At 38.9% G+C, this 26,455-nt stretch overlaps 2 protein-coding genes across 11 annotated transcripts in view; one reads left to right on the plus strand and one right to left on the minus strand.

Moving 5' to 3' along the window:
- Positions 1-15,365, plus strand: part of LOC103715318 (putative serine/threonine-protein kinase At1g54610) — a 34,164-nt gene extending 18,799 nt beyond the window's left edge. The window contains exon 8 of the mRNA XM_088708520.2: positions 15,271-15,365. The gene's annotated coding sequence lies outside the window, so the exon portion shown is untranslated. The remainder of the gene's footprint in view (positions 1-15,270) is intronic.
- LOC103715317 (uncharacterized protein At2g33490-like) overlaps positions 1-26,455 on the minus strand; it is a 39,392-nt gene that overhangs the window by 7,500 nt on the left and 5,437 nt on the right. For 4 of the 10 annotated variants that reach the window (XM_088708517.2, XM_026807775.4, XM_088708518.2 and 1 more), the window contains 8 exons: positions 19,796-19,870; positions 18,289-18,350; positions 18,117-18,185; positions 8,460-8,488; positions 8,172-8,379; positions 7,844-8,083; positions 4,156-4,209; positions 1,726-2,739 (listed from right to left, as the gene is read on the minus strand). In XM_088708517.2, the coding sequence (XP_088564643.2) occupies positions 1,726-2,739; positions 4,156-4,209; positions 7,844-8,083; positions 8,172-8,379; positions 8,460-8,488; positions 18,117-18,185; positions 18,289-18,350; positions 19,796-19,870 (1,751 nt within the window). Of the gene's footprint in view, positions 1-1,725; positions 2,740-4,155; positions 4,210-7,828; positions 8,084-8,171; positions 8,380-8,459; positions 8,527-18,116; positions 18,186-18,288; positions 18,351-19,795; positions 19,871-26,455 lie in introns of those variants that run through there. The other 6 variants (XM_088708515.2, XM_039129892.3, XM_088708516.2 and 3 more) reach the window with 3 other exon arrangements.

Raw genomic sequence — 26,455 nt, forward strand, 5'->3', positions numbered from 1 at the left:
TTGTTGATAGCCCTAACTGAAACTTATATAAAACATTATTAGAAGTTCAGCAGTCTATTATGGGGCTACCAACCTTTATTATAAGGCATGAGGTAGTATCAGGCAACTAAAGTGATCGGAGATAGGAGTTGTGGCCAAGAAAAGAGTAGCAAACAAAGAGGAAGAAGGATAAAAAAAAGAAAGCAGGAAAGAAAAAGTGAAAAAGAAAAGGAAAAATGAAGGGGAAGAAGAAAGAACAGGAAAGTACAAGGAAAAATAAGTCAATTGTCTTTGCTAAATAAGACTTCTCTCATTCTTCTATGTTTTTAATTTTCCATTGGAAGTTGTTAGATCGTGGTTTAGAATTCATTCAAGCTTTGAAAGTTAAAGAGTGTGTCATAGAATGTTATCAAAAATAAATAAACTTTTGTTTCCTCCTCTCTCCCATCTCTCTTTCACTTCTTTTTTATAAAATTCAACCTAAGGCTCAAGAAATCACCTAAAAAACACAAGGTTCCCACGTGTGCAGATATTCTGCAACTGGCGTAGAAGTAATGAATTTTACTGCTGGAATTCATGTCTAGACCTTTATTTTGAATATTAAATTATTGCAGATCCATTTTAGAGAACTGATCAATACCTATTTGTACTTCAAGATGGGTACATCAAAATCAATGCAGCACATTCTTGATTTATATGGCTCACCATGATTTTTTTAGACCTAGCTCAATTGGCCATCCATTTATGACCACCTGAACTAAAACTAGGTTAAGTTCTAAAACATTTGATTTTAAGATACAGGAAATTCAAATATTGTAAAGCAAGATTAATGGCAGGATTTCAAATGTCAATAGCCGTTATTAGCTATTAAACACTTAATGACAGTAAAAAATGTATACGATAACATTAGATATATTTCTATGTTAAAATAATAGTACTTTGAATACTATGTTAAAATTAAAAAATACTTAATAAAACTTTAATATGAAAATTATATTAAGTATTGTGAAAATTAACATCGTTAATAATAACTATCACCACCTTTATCTAACAAGATCTTACAGCCATTATTTAAACCATGGTATTAAAAGGCTACATCAAGGAAAGCATATTTTTGACAGAAAATGATCATGTTTTCAAAAACATAAACATCTTAATATTGAATTTGAATATGTATTATGGCATATCAATGAATTCTGGCAACCATGCTGAAGCCTCCAAAGTTCCTTTACAATTAAGTGGCTCTCTATGGAATCAGAGATTAAGAATCCCTGTTTTATCTGAGGCTCCTTAATGGAGGGGTAATGCCCTACCAAAAGCACTTGCAGATCTGGTTGGCATTATCCATAGGTAAATACATAACTTACAAGGTATTAATATGAACCAAGGAGATAGAAATGAAATAGGGACGACTACCACTAAACTTCAAATTTAACTCCCTATCTATGAATGCAGTCAGTATGTCATTTTTAATATTATTATATTGTTAATCACATCCAAAAATTAACTTCAAACCAACTACTTTGAGAGCAGATAAAAGAAACTAAGCCCACTTTTAAAGAGATTGATACTTCAACAAAAAGAAAAATTATATCCAACCATTTGCAGGGTTTATAGTAAGATAAACATCATAACAGAGAACTTAGCAAGCAGTCCTTTTAGTTTGTGATTTACATAAAAAAATCAGCAAACTAATTACATATCCCTAAAATGATAGAATATTATCACATTTGTGATTTAATATACCTTTGCTTTTGTGGCCTGAGCTACTGATTCTGAAATTGTTGATGTGGACTGTACGTTTATCAAAGATATTGGTCTCAGAGGAGGTGAAGATACATCTGTAGTTCTGCTCTGATTTTGAGGAACCTCCAACATCTTAGCAATTGCTAGCGATGGTGTTCCTGGACTACTAGAGGGTATAGAAAAACTACGAGCCATAACCACAGGTGGTGTTGGTAGTGGTGATGCTGTTTGTGATGCATTTAGTTGCATTTTACTTGTTGCATAAAGCTCTTGACCTCTGCATACTAAAGGAGCTGAATGACCGATTATACTAGATGGTCTTGCAGATTTCACTGAACTGTTTGGAGGTCTTGGAAGCTCGTGAAGTTCATTAATTCTTGGTGATGCTATAGGAGGTGAGGCCCTAGGGGACATGTTTTGTGACGTCGATGGCTGAGGCATGGGAAAATGTGTTGGCTTTGCAGAAGCTGCAAGATGATAATCCACTGAAAATGTGGGCTTGCCTGGCCGTGCTTGACTTGTCAATGGACCCGAGTAAGCTTGTCTCTTTATCCTGTTAGAGTCCAAAGCATTGAGTAGATTTGCCTGTGGCAACGGAAGCCCTTCATTCAAAGGAGAGGGCATTCTGATGGGACCACTATTCGCATTGCTTTCTTTAAGTACCAACTGTGCTTTACGCAATCTGGTAGGGCTTGACAGTTCATCATTTCTGAATTCTTTCACATGCATGTTTGGCCGCAATGGTGAGGAATGCCACAACTGTGTTGGCCAGCCATCCTTTCTTTCTAGCCGAGGTGCAGAAACTGAAGTACCTGACCCTGCTAAATCTGAGCTTTTCACGTCAACTGGTGTAGGCAGAACATAAGTGTGAAACTTCCTTGTTGATGAAGGCTGCATTTGTTTTATCCTTTCAGATGGTTCGAACCTTTTATCTGCTAAAAGTGGTTCTGATAGGCTAACAACCCTAGGCCCCCTACTGAATGGAGTTTCTGCTTGGCTGTGGTCTATATTTTCCTGCAAAACAACATAGGGCATAAATCTCAAAAGAGGAAAAAAATGCTAGATTAATTGCTTAATTTCCTAAGTTCATAAAACAACAGTATACTGAAATTTCTTATGTAATAATAAGTAATAACAGACTCAAATTACAGAAATAAGCTAAATATGATGGTATGGAGTCTCTAAATAATCACTTTCATTATTATTAAAGAATTTTAAATCCTACAAGAGAATGGAAATAATGGAGTATTTAAATTATCACATAAAATTTTTCAAGGAGTTCCCTAAACCAGAAGAAATGTCAGACATTCAGGATCGGTCTAGTGCAGAACTTTGACAACATTACAACAAACAAGAGGTAACCCAGAAGATTTTGGAACCAGCAATTGTGATCAGTCAACATATAACTTAGAGGCATTTTATATTTCTCTCTAGAAGCAATGTTTTTTTAATGCTAAATTGAATGCTCAAATTAAAACCTCATAATGGTTGATATTCTATTGTAACTCAATAAAATGCTGACGGGTCAAATCTGGTGGCAATGTTTGTCCCTAGTCATGTACATTTGCCTATATTAAAAATGAAATTACGAGACTTGCCTATATTAAAAATTAAAAATAAAAAAATATTAATTAAGAAATGTAATGTGGGTGGTAGGGTTAATATCATAGTACCAGACCCTGTACCAATACCTTAGCAGTACAAGTCAGTAGGGTACAATATGCCCTTGTGATAACACATTGTATAATATTGGAGTGGGCACAACATTATCATGTATCTATAAGACATCCATCGAGCCCCTATACCATATAGGTATCATATCTGGATGGTATGGTATGCCTTATACTTGCTAGTAAGGATCGATACTTAACCTAGGGATATGGGTTATTTTCTTCTCAATCCTCTCAAGAACCTGTTTTCTGTCCAAGATAATCATTTTCTAACGCAACCAAAGTCTGACCTAAACCAAGCTCAACTTGTCCCGTCCAGATTGCCAACCCAAATTACATATTTAGGTATCAAAAGCAGGCAATTACATCCTTAATCTTTGAGGATGAAGTTCAAGATTACTTTTGAGTAAAAAGGTAAATTAAATGAAAATGAACTTGAGTTTCGCTTTATGCGCAGATGATGTTTACTTGTACTAACAAATACCAAAGCAGCCTCTTACAATTAAATTGCGGCAATGCATTTGCATAGACTATAAATACCAGATTTAGGGGGGAAAGTTGAAAAAATATGACTAAAATGAAATTAATATCAGATGGTTTATACAAGAAGACAACTAAAATCTCCTAAAATTGGAAGGTGGTGATGTGTCAAAGAAGACCATGCCAGTCTGATTTTAGGGTATAGACATGTCAATTATGCTGACAAAGATAATCATATGAACCAATCAACTTTGCATTGAAAGGATCTACCAAGCTTCACCTGTGCAGTTTCAGTAGTTGATGTTGGGGCATTTGTTTGGTCCAGTTGATCTAACTGAATGTCAAAGAAACAATAGCATTAGGTTCTATGAAATGAGAGTGATAAGTGCGAATAGATGCATCTATTAATCAATCACCAACCCATAATAAGAAAGGAGTTCTTGGTGATTATAAATTTATAATATTTAAAACATTCAAAAGTGTGGAAATAGAAAATAATGACACACATGGACATAATTAAAAAATATATAAATGATAAATATCAATACAAACACACCTAATTAAAAGCATATGACCATTTTCAAGAACATAGCCATTAATTGAGAAATATAACCAGAATAGAACATGGAAGTAAGAAATTAAAAGCCAATAATGGAATCTAAAGGCTATAACCTGGACATTGTTGTAAAGGAAAATGAAAGAAGGTATCTGATAAATAATAGAAGGGAAAACCCCCCCCACCCGGGTGCTCGCGATGGCGCCATGCTAGACACTACTCGCTCCCTCTCAACCACCACTTGAAAGTTCCCCTTTCCTCCATCTCCCTCTCTCTCTCTCTCACACGAGCGCTATGCTAGCATTAGGGTTCGGGCCCTCCCCTTTCCTCCCTCCCTCTCTCTCTCTCTCTCTCTCTCACTCCACTAGAGTTAAGGGTAGGGTTTAGCCCTCGACCCTCCCCCTTCCTTGCTCTCCCTCTCTCTCCCCCTCCTCTCTTTCTTCCTCTCTCCTTTTCTCCCTCTCCCCCTCCCTCTTCTTGTTTTTGGTATGGGATTGGCACGGTATGGTTCCGTGTCATACCAAACCGGTCGCCAACAGGTACGACCTCCAATATCAATTCAGTGAACCTAGAGTAAACTTGTTAACCTACTAGTAATTTCTATCACCAAATAGATAGAACATAAGTCTAGTAGCTACCCTATTATTTAAATTCTCTTGTAAAAGACTCAAGTAATGCTCTCACCAAAATCAAGTTTCAATTGCTCAAGAGCAAATTAGTATTCAATATATTCTGTAAAAGACACCACAATGTGAGTTCTATATAATTTATCTATTCATTCCTCCATTTTGTTATAATGCAATGAGGTATCAATTATCCTCATCCAATAAGCAAAGAAGGATAAATTTTATAGCATTAGCATACCTTAGATATTTAACCAAGGCCAAGTCGCTTGAAATAAGAGGTGTTCTTTCTATGCTTCCACACAAGTCTTGCGTGGTCTTTTTCACCTCTTTCAAAAACCTATAAGTCTAAAGATGCACTCTCCAGTAGGGCTACAGTTCAGCCAACCCTACAATATCAAAAAAAAAATCTAAAATTATTTTCTGCACTTTATTAATTATTATTGCTAGTATTAAGCTTATCTCACAGCTCAACACCACCCAGATTTACCTCAAGTAACCTATTTTAACTATGTCATTATCCCTGTCTTATGCTGATATTCCCTCTTCAAAAGCCTATTAGGCTAAAGCTGCACTTTTCATCAGGGTAGCAAATCCAACCTACACTATATATAAAATAAATAATCTAAAAATTATTTCCTTGCTTCATAAATTATTGTTGCTATCAATGTCTGTCGAACAAGGCGGTTCGAGTTGTACCGAGCCAAACTAGCGTGGGACTACGTTGGTTTGGCTATAAAATTTGAAACTCGCCCCTGAACTGGTCCAAACCGGGCGGTTCAGAGCGGAACCTGGTTCGAACCGGTTCTTCACTCCCGCTCTTTTTCTCAAATCTACCCCCTGCATGCTAAAAAACATGCTGATTTCAATGATTCAAGGTTCGTCGTATCGTGCCCCGTACCGATTTCGATACCGGTACATGGTACGTGAAGTGTACCAACACTCGGTATGCCGAGCTAGACTCGTACCATACCGTATTGACCAAGATATGCTGAACTAGTACCGGTAGGCATACCGGTCGCCTACCGGACCGGTTCGTACCGGAACCGGTCCGGTACGAACCGGTCTCCTGCCTTCATTATTTTTTTTAGATTTGTGCCGCATGCGTCCGCGGATGCATGCGGATAAATGCCACTCTGTGGCATCTATGACCCGTGCGCTGCCCCGCGTGGATGAGTTGGTTCACGCCTCCGCTGGCGCACTGCCCCACGCCGGCGGGGGAACCCCGCGCAGGGCGATTCCTAGCACGGAAAATCGTGCCCACGCGCGGTGGAACCGTGTGCGGAAATGCGCGGGGCGGGGAATCGCAGGCGAGCGCGGCCCCGCGCCTGCACGAAGCACTCTGTCCCGACACATTCGGACACCATAGCGCGCGCACTGTAGTTTAAAATCCACAGCGCGTGCTGTAATTAAAAAAAAAAGGTACTGGTGCAAACCGGCCGATTCGCACCGGTATAGGCCATACGCAGCTGGTACACACGTATATCGGTCGGTATCGGCCCGAAAACAACTGGAACCGGTTCTCATGCTGTTCGGATACCGGTTCCAGGCCGGACCGGTCCGTACCGGCCACTACGGTCCGGTTCGGCAGACTATGGTACTAACAATGATAGTGTGGCACCGGTACGGAACCCAATACCGAGACGACGTACCTTGATCTCACCTATGCCTGCCTTAAGCTGATGTTCCCTCTTTACTACCCAATCATTACTAATTTAATCAATGCATAGGGTAACATACTCATTCTTTAAATTGCTTCTTCATGAGGCATGATGAGAAATGTCAACTGAATTATATGTCATGGAATTTTTTATTTAGCATCCAATTCAATTATGGAATGCAACATGAAGAGAACATAGAAGGTAATGAAGCATGGATGGATCAAATCAAACATTTTCTTGATCAAAGAAAAAAGTCCTGAATGCAAGAACTAGCTAGAGAATATTAATTTGGATGTGTCCTTGTCATAAGTAGCTCAAGCAGTACATCATGTCTCATTCAATATTTTCTGGCGTGTAACTGCTACCAATTGTGTCATATTACATGGGGCCCCAGTCATTAAAATGTATACCTAGCAAGAGCTATTTTTTTTCCATGGTGCACGTTTCGGTCACAAATGCTATTTCTCATTTATTTCCAAGCAATAAGGACATCTAAATTAATAATCTACTTTGCTAATCATGACTTAGACAATTTCAAATGTGAAACAACAAAAGTATAAATGTTTTAAGATGAGCAATTTTAATAGTAAAAATTATGATCTAGTTTATCATTTAGACGCAAACATATTCATTGGATTATGATGCATGCATTTCAAGATGTTTAGATCATGACTCATGGTGTGGGTTATTCATTTGTATGGCTTATCATCCATCTTCACACATTAGTTATATTGGTACAATCAATTTTGGGTCCAGTTGACATTCGAACAGCAAATCTCCAAAACATCTGATTTTGGTTTTCAGGGAAATTACAGGTTGTAATCACAATTAATGGTGTGGGTTATAAATATACAATTTATCATGCATCTTGCACTAATACAATTGGACTTTGTCTCTCCGTGTGTGCGCGTGCACGCCCTCTTCCAAAAAAAAAAAAAAGAAACCTATATATAATGTAAACAAACACACGCACGCACGCAGACATATATCTAAGCAAAGACTGTCTAGCTCAAGTCAGTCATGCAAGGTTTGGAGTAGACTACAATAAGAAATAAACACTAAGAAAACAGATACATGCATTGGCGCAATAACTAGATGAGACCCTGGACTAACCAGGTATCTTCTCACCTCCGTTGAGTTTCTATATACAGAATGACCTTGACCATGGTTATTTTGTCCATAGGCAAAACTCAACTCATCATCATCATTACCATCATAATTATTTTCATCTGCATCATCATCATCGTCGTCCTCTGTGTCATCCTCAAGTCCACTGAACTGATAATCAATATGGTGTTGTTCAGCTATTGCTTTGACATGTGGCTCAACCACCTCAAGAGACCTTACTCCTTTCCTAAAGAAATTTAACTAATTCACAACAGGAAAATCAGGAAAAATTCTACATCAGTTCCCCATCAGGCAAAAGATATTTTTAGCATCTGAAAGTCAAAACAACCTGTGCAGCATGGTGACGAGCAGCCTGTGTCAAAAGACTTCGGGACTGCCCTTGCTTTAATGATTTTAAGCGAAAAACAAAAAGGGTTGCCTCTTGTTGATAATCTTCTTGAGCTGCTTGCAACTGCTGTGGAGAAAAACTTTCACCATTGGCATTTTTTGACCTTCCTTTTTCTCTTTGTGCCGCTAGCATGAACTTATACATATCTCTGCAAGAGATATACCAAACTTAACAGCATCCTTTCTATTGTAGGAGAAACATTATTGCTAAATCGTATCAATTCCATACCTTTTATCATCACACTGGCGTTTCATCTCCTGCACTGGCAAACAGGCTCATTAAAAGGTTATCATGCCTTCTTGAACAGAAGCAATCATGTTATGTTAAGAATAAATAGTGTCCCCCAACATGAATTTTAAACTATCGAAGATATTTAAACAGAACTAATCACACAAAGGACCTGGATATTAATAGAAATATAGAAAAAAAATAGACATATCAAAAGAAAATCTATTGAACTTGAACTAGGATATCTGTGGAGATTTATCTGGATGGAGAGACACTTTGCTACCAGAAATGATGATTATACATGACAAGTAGAGGAGGGGGAATGAGAAGTTTTAATAACGACTTGGCAGGTAACAGGAAGCTAATAACAAAGGGGAAATTATAAGGCTCTTCTTCTAAGAGGTGTAACTATTACTAACTCTAGTTAGTTGTCGAAACTTGATGGTAATCTAGTTTTATGCAATAAATTAAAGCTTCTTTACGTATTATGGTTGGAAAAAATCATGTCAAAAAGTAACTCCTTGAACATGATCATATAAGAATAGTTTTTCTCGACCATGAATATTTGTTTATATATGTAGGAATCGTTACTATTTGAAGGCTGTGTTACATGGACGTTCGCTTCCATCCCCTAGATCCATGACAGAAATTTATCTGAATCAAATATGCATCATTCACTTGGATACTCTTCAATTATTTTAGTTGCAGCTTCTAAAAAATTGGTAGAGTTGGACTCCAACAATGAGTTCAGCCCATTATAATAATGCAAAGAGTGTGATTTTGTCCTTTGTTAAAGGCTGATTAAAGTATAGGTATTAAAATAACTTAGAAAAATATTACCTTTTTAAAATCCTCAAGCCATTAATAACTTTGGACAAGAAACACATAGATTGCAAGAACGTTAACAAATAATATCACTCAATGTTTTCTTTTCTACAATATGTTTTGAAATATTTGATGTATCCTTAGAATCTCCTTTTTCTCCTTTTGCTGCGCCACATACCTAGACTCATGCACCAACAATGCTGCATAAGGGCAAAAGGAGGGAAAAGGTCTAGAATAAGTTTAGGCTCTTCCTCGTCCCCCACTTTCTGTTCAGTTGGGGCTTGGTTGTTATTTTAGACCTGGGAACCAATTCAGATCTAACTTAGGTTTGAGAATTGAAAATTACTGCTGGGAAATAAATCCACTGATAGCTGCACTTTGGATTGATGAGGTGCCAAGATTGTGGTCTATAAAAGAATGAAAAGTGGATATGACTCCAGTCCAGATATAATGGAATTACAGATCTTGGATCTGATGCTGATATGATTTTTATATACATAATTATACTAAAAAATTTCTAATATTTTAAGATAAAGATAGTCAGCCTCTTTCAATAACCAACAAGTAATTGTAAGTGTTGCAGTACCTCTAGGATTTGTATGTCATGAAAGGTAAAGGTTTGGAAGGACAAAGAAGTCACTAATTCCTTGAGAGCAAGAAAGAGAAATCATTATATCAAAGAAATAGAATTTACATGCTAAACTTATCCAGCTAGCTTTAGCAGCAGATTACAGACAACGGTGAGAAATAATGTGCATTTACCATGCACCAACCAGGGGTCAAAAATAGGGTCGTCAAACAAGTGAGCTGCTTCATATTCAGCTTGAATTTGCTCAAATTTGGTTTGCTTCATTAGTAGGTTTGGCCTTACCGAGATTGGCTTGATTAAAATTGAAACAGATGAATAAATAAATAATTAATATATCAAATATTTAGTCATCATTAATGAAAACTATTTCTAATTATTCGAGTAATATAATTTACATATAAAAGTATGTATTTCAACTACAATATTGAAAAAAATAAGGATAATAATTAGTTCGAATAATATATGTGAAAGCATTGAAGGACCTTAGACACTCACTATATTTCTTAAATGAGCTGTTCACGAGCAGCTTAAGTTTAGTAGAGCTTGAGCTAGGCCTAGCACAGGTAAGCTCAATTTGTCAAAACTCCAAGTCAATAAAACCTTTATCTAACATTATGACACAAAAGTTTTTATGTATTAAATGATTTCTTCATGCAAGGATTATTGTTGTGTTGGTATAAAATGGGCCAAGATTTCATTGTTTGAAGTTGTATAATGAAATTCTAATGCTTTGCAATGGATAAATGCATATGTTACTTTAAGCATCATGAAACACAAGTCTGCCAGAGAGACAAGATCGCTCTTGTAAGACCCGGTGACTCGACTTAGCCAAGTAGAGTGGACTTGGGTTGCTTGGGGTGGAAACTAGGTTGTCGAAGCCAACAGCCTGGCCAGAAATCTCATGCGAGAGAGTGAAGGGCCGGCTAGAATTGACGATTCTGTGCCCTCCCTTTCCTTTCCTAGTCTTGCCGGCAATCGTGGAAGAGGCGAAATTGTCGTCTCCTCCTTCCCTATTTCTTCCTATTCCCCATTGTCCATGGCTACCATGACAAATTCCTTCTACTCTCTCTCCCTCTCTCTCAAACTCCCTCCACAGTGACCTTCTTCCTCTCCCACTCTCTTCTCCTCTTCTTCCCTTCCCTCTTCTTTTCTCCGCTTGAGCTCGTTGTGCCCCATTTTTGGCCACCGGATCCATGGTTGTAGCGCTCGTTGGAGCAAGGCATCAACCCCTAGTCTTCTCCCCTATCATCCCTCTTCTTGATCTTCCCTCTATTGGCTAGAATCCGACAAAAGATTGCCGGAAAATAGCCTTTGCCCCTATTTACGAACCAACCATTGTTTTCCCTCTTTCCAATCATCTCCGACGTCGGCGTTCGTTGCAGAGGCCCTCAGCCTCTCCCCCATGTCGGTGCTTTCCCCTTGCCGGAGCCACAGTGTTGAGGACCCCCGCAAGCCACGCCGCAAGAGGAGCAACAATCGCACACCAACTGAGGGCCAAAGTAGCCATGCCAACCAAAGAGGGCCATCGGACCACAAGGAGGCCAACGGGGGGTCAAGCCAAGGCCAACTACTTTGCTTGGAAAGCCTTGGCCAAGCCCCTTCATGTGGCCGAGCACGCCCAACCTCGGCCAAGCCAAACATGTGCCCATGCATGCCCAAGCCTTGGCCAAGCACGCCCAACCTTGGCCGAACCAGCCGCGCGCACCGCCCCGCCAAAGCCAAGCCGCAGCCAAATCCTGTCGCAGCCAACCTCGCTTGCTACAGTGCGGCGAGGTTCTTGGCCAAGAACCTCGCCAGCTACAGTGCCCACGCACAGCCAGGCCGCCAGCAGCCAGCTACAGTGCGGCGAGGTTCGGCAGGACGAACCTCGCCTGCTACAGTGCCCGCACGCCCAGGCCCGCGCGCGCCCACAGTGCCCGCGCGCACGCCCAGGCCCGCGCGCCCAGGCGCGCGCCTAGGCCCGCGCCCAGCCGTGCGCGCGCGCCTGCCCGCCAGCACGCCCAGCAGGCCGACCGCCCGCGCCCGCCCGTGCGCCAGCCCGCGCGCCCGCGCCAGCCCGCGCGCCCGCGCCCGCCCGCGCGTCCGCGCCCGCGCCCGCCCGTGCGCCAGCGCCCGCGCGCGCCCGTGCGCGCCCGCCAGCCTGGCGCGCGCCCAGTCCCAGTCCCGCCCGGACTGGGACACGCCCAGCCGGGACGCGCGACCCGGTCAACCGGGACACGCGTCCCGTGCGTCCGGTCCGCGGAACCCATGCAGATCCCACCCTCCATCCCTTTCCATCCAATGGCCAAAAAGCAAGCCAAAGTTCAGCCGTGGGAGGGCCCTTCTTGGGTGATCTTTAGCCATCCATCTCATGCCAATCAACGGTGGAAAAGCCTTGGATCCATGTGAAGACAAAGTGCCATGTTTTGTCTAGGGCTTAGGCTATAAAAAGAGATGTAAAAGACCATTGAAAGGCATCAAGAGTTCTTCTAGAGTCATGTTGTTATGTCGGCCGTAAGGCTTGGGCGGCGTTTGTGCCGAATTCGGTCTTAGATCTTGTGTTCTAGGACTTGGGCTAGTGGTAGATCCATCAATCTCCACTAGATTGGGCTAGGAAGGGATCTCTTCAATCTCTTTCTAGATTTCTTTTGCTTTCTTTATTATTGTTCTTCGTTATTCAAGTTAGTGGAATATAAACCAAGTTTGCTTTCATTGTTGATCCTCTTCTTGAGTTATTCCACCGGGCGTTGCCTACAATCGGTCCATCATCATCGTTTTCAAAGGCACACGCGAGGAGCGCAAGGAAAGGGGCTTGGTGAGGGGCTTTGGACCGTGAGCCCCCATCACACAGCCACCGGCGAGTGGACTAGAACTCGGATTTGTCAATTCCTCTCCCCTCTGCGCCGGTCGTTATCGCCGGCCTCACCATTTGCCGAGTGGCCGCCCACCCCATTACTTATGCGTCCATGGGTAGTGCCCTCGCCGGCCACAGCCACCACCGAGCCATCGTGCCCTTTCTCCTCTTCCTCCATTCTAGAGAGGGGCGGGCACATGCCCTCCTATTATGCAAAAAAAAAAAGAAAAAAAGCAAGAGGAGAGAGAAAATGGGAAGAAAAAACAAAATAAAATAATAGATCGCATCCTCTACTTGTTCCCTTCTCTGTGTACCCTCGCATCAACCTCGATAGAGGGTCTTAGATCGATGCTAGCAAGATAGCCTCACTAGTCTTCCCTTCCTCCAACCCAATTCAGGTGTGAAGCTCGACCCAATTCACTTTGATCCCCTAAGAATTTCTTATTTTGTATTTAGATTTTAAAATAGTTAAATTTGAGTTAATATTGTTTTAAAATGCTTTTAAATAGGTGTAGCTGATTTGTATAATTGAACTTTAAGATTTTTGGATGAACAAAGGTAACAGACCCTGACACAAACCTTACTAATTTTTGAATCACTGATCAAGTTCAATTTATATGAAGTATGAAAACATAAATTATATTGACAAGATTAGCTCTATACTTTCTTAAAATTTAGGATCAAGCATATGATTGTGAAATGATTCATGCTTTTATGTCAAATAGCATTATTTCATGGATACTTTTGTGTGAATGATTTCTAAATGATTTTCATTAATGGTTTTTTGCTATATTTGCATTTCAATTCTAAGCCACTATTTGGGGGATATGTTATCGTCTTGATAGACCACCCATACGGTAGGCTACAATTTATGGAAAGTCTTCGTTTCGTTCGGCTTGGAAAGCCTCACTTCACTTCTTTTTTGAAGCGTGGATTTTCTCTATAAAAATGAGTTTTAAAGTGGGTTAAATTTGATCCGATTATATCTGCCTTAAAGTCAAACTTTTATCGGATGACTTTTAACATAAAATAATCTCTGAACATGTATCACCTAGTTGAAAAAGCTTTACCGAGTAAATCCTTCTAATGACCCATTTATCTACGGCACTGATGGATTAGGATTTATTATTGCTGAAGTAGTTCTCCGCCAGGTTTAGGGCCCTAGACTAGCCGGACAAGTCTGAAGTAAACTAGTCTCAGGATTTACCGACTGGAAATCTCTAAACCATTTTCTCCTACATTCATTTAACCAAACATTTCTTAGTGAATCAAAAGGTTTAGAGATCCAGAATTGATACATACAAGAAGGCAGAGATATGTTGGGTTAGGTAAAATTCGGTAGGCCAATTGCTGTGCCGTAGGAAAAGAGAAGTAGAACTACTCCCACCAAATCGATGACCCAACGGGGTGGTGTCCCAACGCGATCGACCGATACTGGCTCCATACGGATACAACAAAACACTGTATGGAACCCGAACCTCGCAAACTTAGGTTCGGAAAACTTTAAAGATTTCTGGGGAAGGGAAGGTTTTCCCTCTCCCGAACCCCCTCCCCTTCCAAGGGTTAGGGATATCAGGGGAAGGGAAGGTTTCCCCTCCCCCGAACCCCCTCCCCTTCCTATCTTTATAGGATATTCTTACCCCCCTTCGGCCGTAAAAAATTGCATTTTGCTATAAAAATGATACATATGGCCTACTTATGAATTATGAACTTCTATAAAAATAGTTGATTTATTGTAAATAATTTCATGATGGTTTTATTATTAAAGACTATGTATGCATTACTAACTCTATAAAGTTATTTAGTGTCTTATTCATGTATGATTTAAGATAATATATTTTTAAGAAAATATGATTCAAGAAATAAGATCACAAGTTCTCAGATAACTATGTACGACCCCGGCAACAGGTATAATAGTTGGCATACGACCCACGCTAGCGAGTTTAATGGCTGGCATACGACCCTATCAGTAGGTATAATGGCTGGCATACAGCCCCACCAGTAGATATAATGGCTGACATACGGCCCTGCAAGCTAGTATAATAGTTGGCATACGACCCCACCAGCACATATAATAGTTGGCATACGGCCCTGCCAACAAGTATAATAATTGGCAGACTGTGATATCCAATCAATTACAACCCTATCATGGGTATAAGATAACCTTAGGATTTACTCTATTTTTACACTATGACATGGTTATTTATAAAATTTGCATGAGTCATGCATATACAACAGTATGATTGGTTTTATGACTTATTTTATTATACGGTTATTATGAAACGCTCTATTTACATGGCTAAATGGTTTAATGAATTAGGACCATATTTATGTTATGCACTTGTAACCATATTTATGAATTTGAATGACTTATGCATATATGATTGGATTTTCATGTCATAATTTGTTATGAAATCATGTCGATGAAATGATTTAATTTGCCGTAAAAGTTATTTTTTAAATGATGCATTAAATCATGTAAAACTTATGCTTGATCCAGTAAGGTAGTGCATAGTTATTTAATGAGCTGCAAAGCTCACTCTTTTTCTTGTTTTTCTTTTCAGACAAATAAGGCTGCTAGGATCTCGGAGGGATAAGCTAAATGGTGGTTGAGATAATAAGCCTCAAAGCATGGTAGCAAGATAATAATAAATTTAATTTATGACTATGAAATTATGGGTTATGTTGCTTTGAATATTTAAATGGTAGATTTGGATGTTCTATACTCGCACCTCTTTGTTTTATAAAAGGAAAAATTTTGGACTGCTTTTATTATTGTACTTTATGAGATAAATTTTTATACAGATTTTCTATGGTGAGCTTCGTGCTATTGTGGGAAACACCTCGCGGCAGCACGACCATATCATGTTCCGGATTTGAGGCATGACGGCCCAAATGAACATAATTGTTTACATTGGAAAAGCATCAGTCTAGATAGTTGTTGCCAGTGGGATTTGTATTACACATGCAAATTTGCCAATTACATGATCATGATCATACAACCACGCTAGGAGCTAAGCCTTCAACTTCAATTAGCATACTACCAGAAAACTTGATATTAAAATAATGAAAAATTGAGAAACATACCCAAGGTAGTTCTATGATTGGTTTATTACATGTGGACCCCATGGAATCCACAAATTAGCATGAAAGACAAACACATGATGAGCAGCAATATAAACATTATGAAGATGGTAACAACAAGGGTTGCTTGGAAAACATATTATTTGGTATTTTCTTTAACGAAACTTGTAAACAAGAAATGCATTCTAATAATTATAAACTATTATACTCATTAAAAGATACAACATGACCTCATTTGCAACTAAACATTAATTAAGTCAAAAAGAATTGACAAAGATAAGTACTGATCGTTCCAGAGAGGACAAGAACCTTGATCACTTCCTTTACTCTAAACTTAGTTTTAGTTCTTTGCATATATGATTATGAAGTATGAACTACAACAACGAACCTAAAAGATAACTTGTGAGGAATTAGCTGACATACTCATTTTGCATGCGATGCAGCTCAACATAGAAGGAATTGTCAAACCTAGGTATTATACATATAGCTGATAGGGTATTATACATACACACACACACACACGAACATACATATGTACATGCATACATATATGTGTGTGTTCATGCATGTGTTTACATGTGTGTATGTCGGTAATGTCCATAAGAACACTATCATTTTTTATCATTTATCAGCAAACCCCCTAGGGGCGGATAGGGTGCAAATTAGTCGAGGAGCTTGGCGAGCTGCACAAGGTCAACTCGATTCCAAGCTCAACTCAACTCGACTATTACCGAGCTCGAATAGCAAAACACTCAACTCGAAAGCTCGCAAGCCTAATCGAGTATATATATAATAATATATTTTATTTATATATATTACTAGTTTAATATTTTAAAACATAATATTATGTTATAATTTGCTTAATTATAGTTTTTAATTATGAACAAAGCTCGAACTCGAGCTCGAATATAACTTAGTTGATATTCGAGTCGAGTCGGGTCGAGTCGATGTCGAGTATTGCTTTTTTTGATCGAGTTGAGTTCGAGCTTTAGGTATTTAGGCTCGATTGATTTCGAGTCGAGTTTCAAGCCCAAGTGTTTTGAATCAAGTCGAGCTCGAGCCTCTAGCTACTCGACTCAGCTCAGCTCGATTGCACCCCTAGAGGGAGACCAGAGACAAGGCCACCAAATATTTTCTCCTTTTCTACTCCTCTATCTTCTTTTCTTCTTCTTCTCTTCTTTTAGCTTCTAGAAATCAGGGACTAGGGGTGATAAGCCCCCTCTTTCAAGAGATAGAAGGGAGATGAAGTCCCTGCATCTAATAAATCATAGAAGACAATGACAAGAGGCCTTCTCAATGAAAGATAATGAAGGCTGCATAACACCAATCCTTCTCTGCTCTTCCCTCTTTTCATGGAGTGGCTTTTTTTCTAGATTGCCTCTTCACACTCAAAGGCCTCTTCTCCAAAAAATCAGCCAATAATGCATCCCTTGAAGGCATGATTTTTGAGTTCCTTGGGGCTAAGCGAGGCGCATGTGTTGTGTGCCTTTTGGGTGCCTCTTTCAAGATGCCTCACCATGACTAGCATGAGGCACTGCATTGGTGCCTTGTATGTCTTAAGCCTAAACCAAACCTTTAACAATATGGCCTGGAATATTCTACATTACAAGCTATATTTGATTCTAGATGCTTACATCGAACTTTTCTGTCAAGCAAATACTTCAACGGCATACTTTACTAAGTTAAGCTTGATGGGTTGCTACATATTCTTTGAACTTTTTATTCCTAAATTTCACGTATCTCAAGAAATACAACCAACATTAGTGGTTTCAAGTTATTCTATACGTGTTGTATAGAATTCTTTATAAACACTTTCTATGCACACCTTCTTCCTAATTTTATTTTTGTGATTATTGCTTCCCCACTCTTGCTCCGAAATTGTTTCTGTACACATTCCTAGTATTAAGATCCAATTGCAAAAGTTAATCTTATAAAAAAGACATGAACACTTCCCACCAATGTCAAGTTCCATCGAATACGTGCTAGAAGTTTTCTGAAATATATCGACGAAGGGTCATTATATTAATATTTAGTACCAACAACATCAACAAGAAATCTTTTAATTATTAAAATTATGCTATTGACTTTCCTGGACATTCATTATATAAAACCAAGTAATTGTGAAGGATTTTTCGAATATCAGCTCAACATCTTAATCAAATTTTAATGACCAGTTTAATGCCCACATGTATCTATTTGTACTGGTACAACATACTAAATGAACAACTAAGCCACTAATGTACTAACAACATAAAACATTTCAAAATCTACTAAAATAATCAGTCATTTATGTGATACTATAAAAGGAAAGTAAAATAGAGCAGACCTCTACTGTTTGAAGTTCCTTCAGAAGAGACTCTGATGGGGTTGTGATGGTCTTAATAATATGCACACGCTGAGAATGAAATATAGATAAAAATTATTGCATTGCTGATGTGAAAACATTGTTGGAAGGACTAATTATGTTATGCTTTCTCAGCACAGCAATGAAAACTCACATAGCTATCTACAAGTTTCTGAAGTTCAAACTGCACTTTCCCCAGCAGTAATAAAACATGACCTGCATGCATTAACAAATGCAAATGATAACTGCATAAAGATTTTTAACAAATGATATAACAAGATTAATTAATGGCAATATACTTTACCAGCATTAATAAATATAAATTACATAGCTTCTTCCTGAAGTAGAAAAGACCTCTGCAAGCCTTGCAAAGGTCTATATGTTAGAGATTAGATGGTCTTGACCATATCTTTTTAATTGATTATAAATGATCTCACTACTCATGTCGATGAAGATAATAGTATGTGTTATGTGCATACGATATAGTGTTGATTGATCGGAAAAGAACAAAATTAAATGATAACAAGGAGATAGATGAAGTCAAATATAATGGATAAAGAGTTGGTGGATGAATAGAGAGATGCTTTTGAGGTATCACATAATCAACACATAACTTGGTGACTTAAAGGGGCATTTTTTATAGAACAAAAATAAGAAACGCAATGTTGTACGACTCAGAATGTCCAGCAAAGAAGAGAGTCTAAGTGCACAAATCAAATGTAGCAACAACAAGGATGTTAAGACAAATAAAAGCTAAAACTGAAAAAAAAAATAGAGTTAGAAATGAATATATTAGAGGAACTGTAGAAGTTGCAAAAATTAAGGACAATTTAATAGAGAAATAGTTGAGATGATACAGGAACAGAGATCTATGAAGCCTCCAGTAAAGAGGGCACTGTTAAAGGATGTAGGAAAAGAAAGGGAAGACCTAACATGACATGCATGGAGTTTCTGATAAACATATGGAAAAGCTTAAAATAACATCAAAGGTGCTGCTATTTCTCAAAAAAATAAAGAAGGTTGGCCATAAGTAGGGATGCTTGGTGAGCAAGAACCAATAAAGCTGACCCCAAATTGTTGGTGCAGGGCTGAAGGTTACCAGCAATCAGCATGTGAAATGCGCATGAAAAAGAATATGGAAGGTCATGATTACAGAAAAAGATGAGAGGGGCGTTGATGACTGTTTTGGAGATGGTCGTATTTTGGCCTTCCCATGTGAAGAGAAGAGTAATACAGAACAGAATGCTCTGGGAATTGAAATCAGGTTTCCCAAGATCTCCCCGCCCCCCCAAACCCCACCCTGCAATTACCCATGAGAGAGTTGAATGTTCACAATGGGTGGTGAAAGTTGGTCACAATGAACATTAACTTTATCTAATAGTTCAGATGGCAGCAAAAAAGCTTCAAGTTAAATTGCAAAGACCTATCTCTCTATTAAACCATCAAGTTGACTAAGTTCAAACAAACATTACTACATCAGTAACATCATATGCCTCCATGAATATTAGGTGAAGAAGATGATCATATAGATGTTCAGTTTTTCTAGGACACAAAACACTTTTAGAATACCATTGGGGATGACTCGGTGATTTGCTCAAATTAGACTGGTAACTTTAATTATGCACCAGAAGTGATAAGGAAAGAAATATAGATGCACTCACCACTTTCTTCATCATCATTTAATGCAGTTTTGTCAAGTAGACAAGTGCCCATTTCCCTCAAGGCTTCTGAGAACTCTACAAAAATACCAAATGGGTGAAAAGTAATTCTTAAAAAAAAGTAGTATCAAGATTATTGCGCATGAAACTGATTTTAGAAAATAAGAATTGATAAATGAAGGGCAAGGCTACATTAATATCTTTTCTTTTAAAGTGCACTTTCAACCAGAAACCTGTGATGCTTTTCTGTAGAACAATGAAGGATGATTTACATCCATAAGAGTATGAGATCACACACACATGGTGATAGAGAGAGAGAGAGAAAGAGTCAAGCAAAAATATATTTCATGGTTCAGTGCACCCCATCAATGAAGTACCATTACATGCATATTCGGATCCAAGACTCCTCAAAGAGCAAATAATGCAATCTTTGTACAAAACATTAAAAAATAAATAAATAAACAATAGCCCTCATACAGGATGCCTCAATAATTTAGTAAAACTGGCTTGCTCAAATTTGCATCCCATTGACAAACCTCACTTCTTACTAACGTGCTCACACATAGTTCCTCTAGTTCCTTCTAATATAGAACAGTAGTTATTCTCATTCTGCATACAAAAATTGCCCTTAATAGAAACCTAGAACAATTTTAAGTAAAGCAGCTGTGTATCTATAGAGCAAAGATTTTTATACAAATATAAATACTCGGATGGCTATTTCTGTTGTTTTCTCAAAAACATTAATTTATAAATACCAGTTTTATGAGATGATATATGACTTCCCTACAGTAATAAGAAAAAAAGAACAAATCAATTGAGGCACAAACACATGTACAGACTCCACGGCAAGGTTCGCCGTACCGGTACCAAACCCCGTACCGGTGCCGCACTAGCATAAGCGTACCGAATGTCGGTACGGTACGGTACGCGTACGTCAGGCGTACCGACACTGGCGTACCGATACCGGTATCCATCGGTACGGGTATGGTACGTCCGGTACCGACCTGTACCGATCGGTACAGCATACCATGCTCCACGGTAATCAATAATCAAGGAATATATGTACCTTATATCATTAATGTCTCAAACATTGTAGACTATAAGATAAAAAGGCCAGCTTACATGTCATGCATGTCCCAGACAATGATAAGATTGTATACACCATTGGGCCATGAGTCTAATTACATGTAGCTTGACAAGCCAAAGTTAATACGATTAAACAGATTAAACATCTACAACTAGTCCTACTTTCTTCTATCTCCACATACATCGCAAGCATTCAAAGGAGTTTACATTTTATGGTTAAGAGAGTACTTGATGTAGCAGAAATAGAGGACTGCTCATAATGGGAACAAATCTCTACCCTGCAGACATCTTCATCATTTTATAAGTGACGAAGGGCTGAGATTGCAACATCAACAGCATGCAAGGCATATTAGGGCCCCGCTCTGACTCAATGGAGCAACTAGAAACTTCTACTTAGGGTGACTGCCCACTTCTAAGAACTGGTCCCCACCCTGCTTCCTGAGCATGTGTTTGTTCCTTTTTTTTCTTTTTTGAGAGAGAGATCGAGACCTACTTTCCAAGACCTGCATCCACTCCTGCTTCTGGCAACTAAGCAATGAATATCCTTGAAGAGAAACATGACTGCACTTTCATCCAACAGCCTCAATTTTTACCGCTGATCAAATAGCTTATGGTTTTAATTTTTATTTTTCAAACAGTTTTCTAGGGTATTTTGACTTTTCCCATTATGTAACATGAAGAGTGCATGATATAACAACCGTTGCCTGTTAATAGTCCTGGTAAGGATCAAACCAAGTTGTCAGTTACTGAGGTTTTGAGGGGATATGTTTCTACATCTGTATGTGGCAGTCCTAAAAGACTAAAAGTAGGAATCTAATAGAGGATTGATTGAGAGTACAAGAATCCAGCGAGGCCAGTCGAAAATTTATCCTGGTTACAAATAAAAGAAACCTTTTAGTCAAGGTCTCTCTTTCTCTCTACTTTTACTCTCCTCCCTCTTAATATCTTTCTTCTTTATACAGCAAATCCGTAGTATATTTATATTTCTTTACTTCTCCTGTGCTTCAAATAGATCATATTGTTGTATTTATTTCATCAACAATCTTATTTATAAATAAATTTTATTAGTTAAAATGCTTCAACTGGTAATCACTAACACATGGAATTCAATTTCAGACTTTAAAAATATTACTGAAATTTTCTTTCCTATCTTATTTCTGAAGATCTGCAATCAGGATCCCATTCACAAAACCTGTGCACAGCCACTCAAAGAAGACTAACATTTTACTTCCAGCTGTCACTTTCTTTCAATTTTCTTCCCTTTTTTTATTTTGTGCATGCAGTTAGAATCATTCTCAATTATGTGCTTCAACCTATTATTTAAGTCCTCATACTATTTCACTGCTCTCTGGAATTCTGTGTAAGGTTAATACTGAACTGTTTCAGAAGATTAACATGAAGCTTTTATTTCTCATCTATCAAAATCCTCTAATAATTAAAGCATGCCTAAATCACTAATTTTCTGCTAGCCATCTTTTGACTTTCAACTTCTGGTCCTGCTTTTTGAAACTGGACAGCAAGAGTATGAAAGTGAGCCTAAACCCTAGGACTTCCTTTCCTTTTTAGCACTCCAGTCACTGCAATTCATTCACCATTTGATCCTATGTTAGAATTTGGGTCTATGACTTCGTTCACTGGCGTCTGTTAGTAAAAATTGGAAGAGAGTGGGTCAGTGTTGAAGGTTTCAAGAACAATTGTGGGACCTTGTTAGAAAGGTTAGGTTTTTCTAGAGAGATGTTATTACTGACAGATGTCATAAGATGTACCAAGACAGGGGTAACTGACTAACTGGAACTTACTTTAACAACGCAAGCAGGGGGACAAATTATATCATTATCATATTTTGGGTGTTTTAAGGAGTCCAATTGTACAATTGGGAAAATTAAGTTTTGAAAGGATAAGTAGTAGTATGACCACTCATTTGGAGCTTGCTTTTCTAAACCTGTTTCCTCTATTGACTATGGAGGCAGCTGTAAGGAATCTATAAATTTACAAGTTCATGAGAGAAAGTGATTTTGGGGGTCAGCCCCCCAAAGAACTTCAATGATGCAGAACAAACTAGAGACTAAGGTATGTCATACCGTCCCGAACTGGATGGTACAGGACGTACCATACCATACCGGTTCGATATTGATATCCGATACGGGTGGCGTACCAACACTCGATACGCCAAAAAAATTTCATATCGTACCATACCGACACTGTGCTAGTGTGGTACCAGTACGAGGTCCGATACCGAGACGGCGAACCTTACTGGAGATGGTCATAAATGTAATGGTGAACCAGAGAATGACTAGGAGTTTACATGAATTTAACAATTTGTTGTCCTGCTGTTGGGGCACATTATAGATCCAAATGTATTTACAATTTCAAAAAGTAGAGGATGAACAGCTCTTCTTAGGTTTCTAGGGATGAGGTATGACAGCTATAGCTCGAATCTCAGATTGGGAGACAATAAGGAAGGAGCTTTTTGGCTTTAAAGGGTTTACGAAAAGAACTCATCATGGCGACTGCACTCAGAGTTCAGAAAATGTGCATTGCTATATCAAGTGCATTGGAAGGATAAAGACAGAAGTAGGTGGGCTACCTAGGTTTTGACATTGGTTGTTAGGTTTCCAGGCACTTTAGTACCTCACCAGGGAAAGGAACAAAGTAGATCATATGAAAAAAATCACATCAAACTCGGCTCCACTCTTTTTTCTTTTCCTTTCACAAAACAAAAGCCACGCACATGAAACATTTCTTCCACTTCGCCTAAGGCCTTTCCATAAAACAAATATTGTCGAATCATCCCAAACTGGTCAATTAGGATGTACTGAATCGAATCAGCCCAGAACCAGGACAAATTGAGCTTTCAAAATGGAGGAGGTAGGTTGTAATGGGCCGAACTGATTAGTACTACCCAGTCACGGGCAATATTGACCCGATTTACCTGAGTCAAACCAACCACACCTATATGAAGTCCCCCGTTACCCCTCAATCTTGATCTCTCTCTCACGTGCGCGCGTTTATCTCCTCGCTTCTCTTTCTTCGATCTCCCATGACCCTCTTGTTGATCGTCCTCAACCACCATCACCGATCGCCTCAATCAAGTGCCTCACTCTCCCACTACCTCCCTCTCTCCTCAAACCTCAACGTCTTCCATTACAAACCTCCAAGACCCCTAAACCCTTCGTCAACATTGCTTATTGCCCTCCATGACCCCAACACCTTCGTTGCCACCACTTCCTCTAGTGTTGCCTCTCTAGCATCCCTCTCTAGGTCGCTACCTCCGGGTACATGCCCCCTCCCTTCCCCTCTCTCTAGATTTGACAATAGCAACACTTGATTAGCAAGGCAGTGCATACCGTACGTCAGAATAGTACTGCATCGTACCATACCGACCCAGCATCTGATGGACATGAATCACAATACTAGTATTGCTAACTTTGTTACAGAATTTACCAAATAAAAACCAAGCTCTTGCAATGTTCTTTCTACTTGGCCTAAGGTCTTACAAAATAACCTAAACAAGTAATTTAATGACCAAAGAAATTGGGGGAAGGATTATAGGCACAAAAATTGAATTGATGCTCAAAAATTGTATAAGGAAAACAATGTACATGATGGTTTCACTAGAAGTATATACAATGTTCCAGACAATGAAAGACAAAGGCGACCCAATGCATGAGGCCCCCACCACTGTAGAGTCTGGAAAGTTAGTTGTACATTGTCCAAAGAGTTAGATGTACGCAATCTTACCCCCCATGCGAAGATATTGTTTCCATGTTGCAATCCCATAACACCTATGTTCCAATGAAATAACCTTAGCATTGCGCCAAAGCTCACCCTCATAATGTTCCAGGCTATGAAAATATGGTATAAATTTGAGATTTATTTGTAGATTGTAGTGTGCCAACCCTAAAAAGTAATGAAAAGGCTGGATATTTATGATTATCGCTAAAAAATCATAGTGTAGTTTATTTTGGTATCAACGAGGTATAGGGGATTGACGAAGTCATGGAAATCGACCTTATATACGACTATGGAACTGAGAGATTTGAGTGCAAGGTAGGCTGAACTGGTATTGGGACCCATATCGCTCAACTATCGATACGATACAATACTAGTTCGATACCGTACCAACACTCGGTACGTTTAGGCATGCTGATTCTGAGCCAGTATGCAATTTTTTTATTTTTTCAAATTATTTTGATGCTTAATGAAGTTTTTGAGTGATTTAAACATTAATGTGATGTTTTTTGGGGTGTTTTGATGTTCTTTAATGTGTTGTTTCTTTTTCTTCATGCTTCTTGTTCATAAAATAACTATAATTTCAATTCTAAATGCATTTAGAGCACATAAATCATTATATTCATAAAAAAATCAATAAAATATAAAATATAAAGTCAATTTAAATACACAATGGCATTTAAATATCAATTCTGACCAAGTTTTATTTTTTTTAAAGAAAAAAGAGTTTTCGAGGGGATTGGATGCTAAGAGCTCACGGAGTGGGGGGCTTTCAGTGCCCCCAATTACTGGGCTCACACGACGGGCGGTATGCATGCCTAAACCGGTGTGAACCAAGCCTGGTATCGCACCTAACTGCTCGATTCATGCAGTTCGGGCCTATTTTCAAGCTGATGGTTCCCCTTTGGTACAGTACAGGTCGAGCCGTCTGGTTTGGGATAGTTCGACCAACCTTGGTTGAGTGAGTGCTTTATGCTTTATTAGTCGTCGCTCAAGTACCATATAAGCTTGGACAACCCTTATAGGCGAGCCAGGCCTAGGGTGCGCATTTAAGAGAACATAGGTGCCAAAGCCGGGCGCTTAAACAAGTAAACTAGGAAATTTTAAGATGGATCTTGCTTTTATCAATTTATATATTTGTTAATCTTATTTATGACCAATTCGCCTATTAAAAACCCCTCAACCCATTCCAACCCAAATCCATGAGATGTGCCTAACACTAATGAAAGGAGATGGAGAACAATAGAGGGAGAAGGAGCAAAACACGATTCTGCCGATCATAAGAAATGGTCATAGTGATTGACAATGGCCTAGGGCGGCAGCTCAAGTTACAACAGGAAGTGGTTGGGCTTGGGTTATTCCCCTTCTTTTTCTCCTATTTTTCTTTCTTTTCTTTCTTTTTTTTGGCTACCATGTTGCTAGTAGTGGGGCCACTACTTGCAACAAGCAATGTTTTGGGTTTATTTTGGCAAGACAATGCATTACCTCAATCAACAGTGATTGCTAATACCAACAGTTGGCTAGATGCCACTGCTAAATTCTAGGTGCCCATCTAACACCTAAGCATTGGTTGGCTCCCTAATGACCCATGTTCTATCACCATTTTTAAGAAGAAAGATTGTTTCAATCATTAGTTGAGTACTTGCAAAACAAATCTATTATTTCTTATATTTAGCCATTAAGTTACTTGGGCGTAAAGGAAGAGCTATCTAGTTTTATTGTTACTTGATCAACAAGTTACTTGGGGATGAAGTAATGGATGAATTGTAATTAGATTGCAAATGGAGGGGCATTTTGTTTATAATTCGCTTTAACATCATATATAAATCCCTTACCTTTGGATTT

Source organism: Phoenix dactylifera, chromosome 12 (assembly GCF_051530095.1).
Source record: "Phoenix dactylifera cultivar Ajwa chromosome 12, Ajwa_hap1_PhDact_Kaust_v1.1, whole genome shotgun sequence".
Taxonomy (NCBI): domain Eukaryota; kingdom Viridiplantae; phylum Streptophyta; class Magnoliopsida; order Arecales; family Arecaceae; genus Phoenix; species Phoenix dactylifera.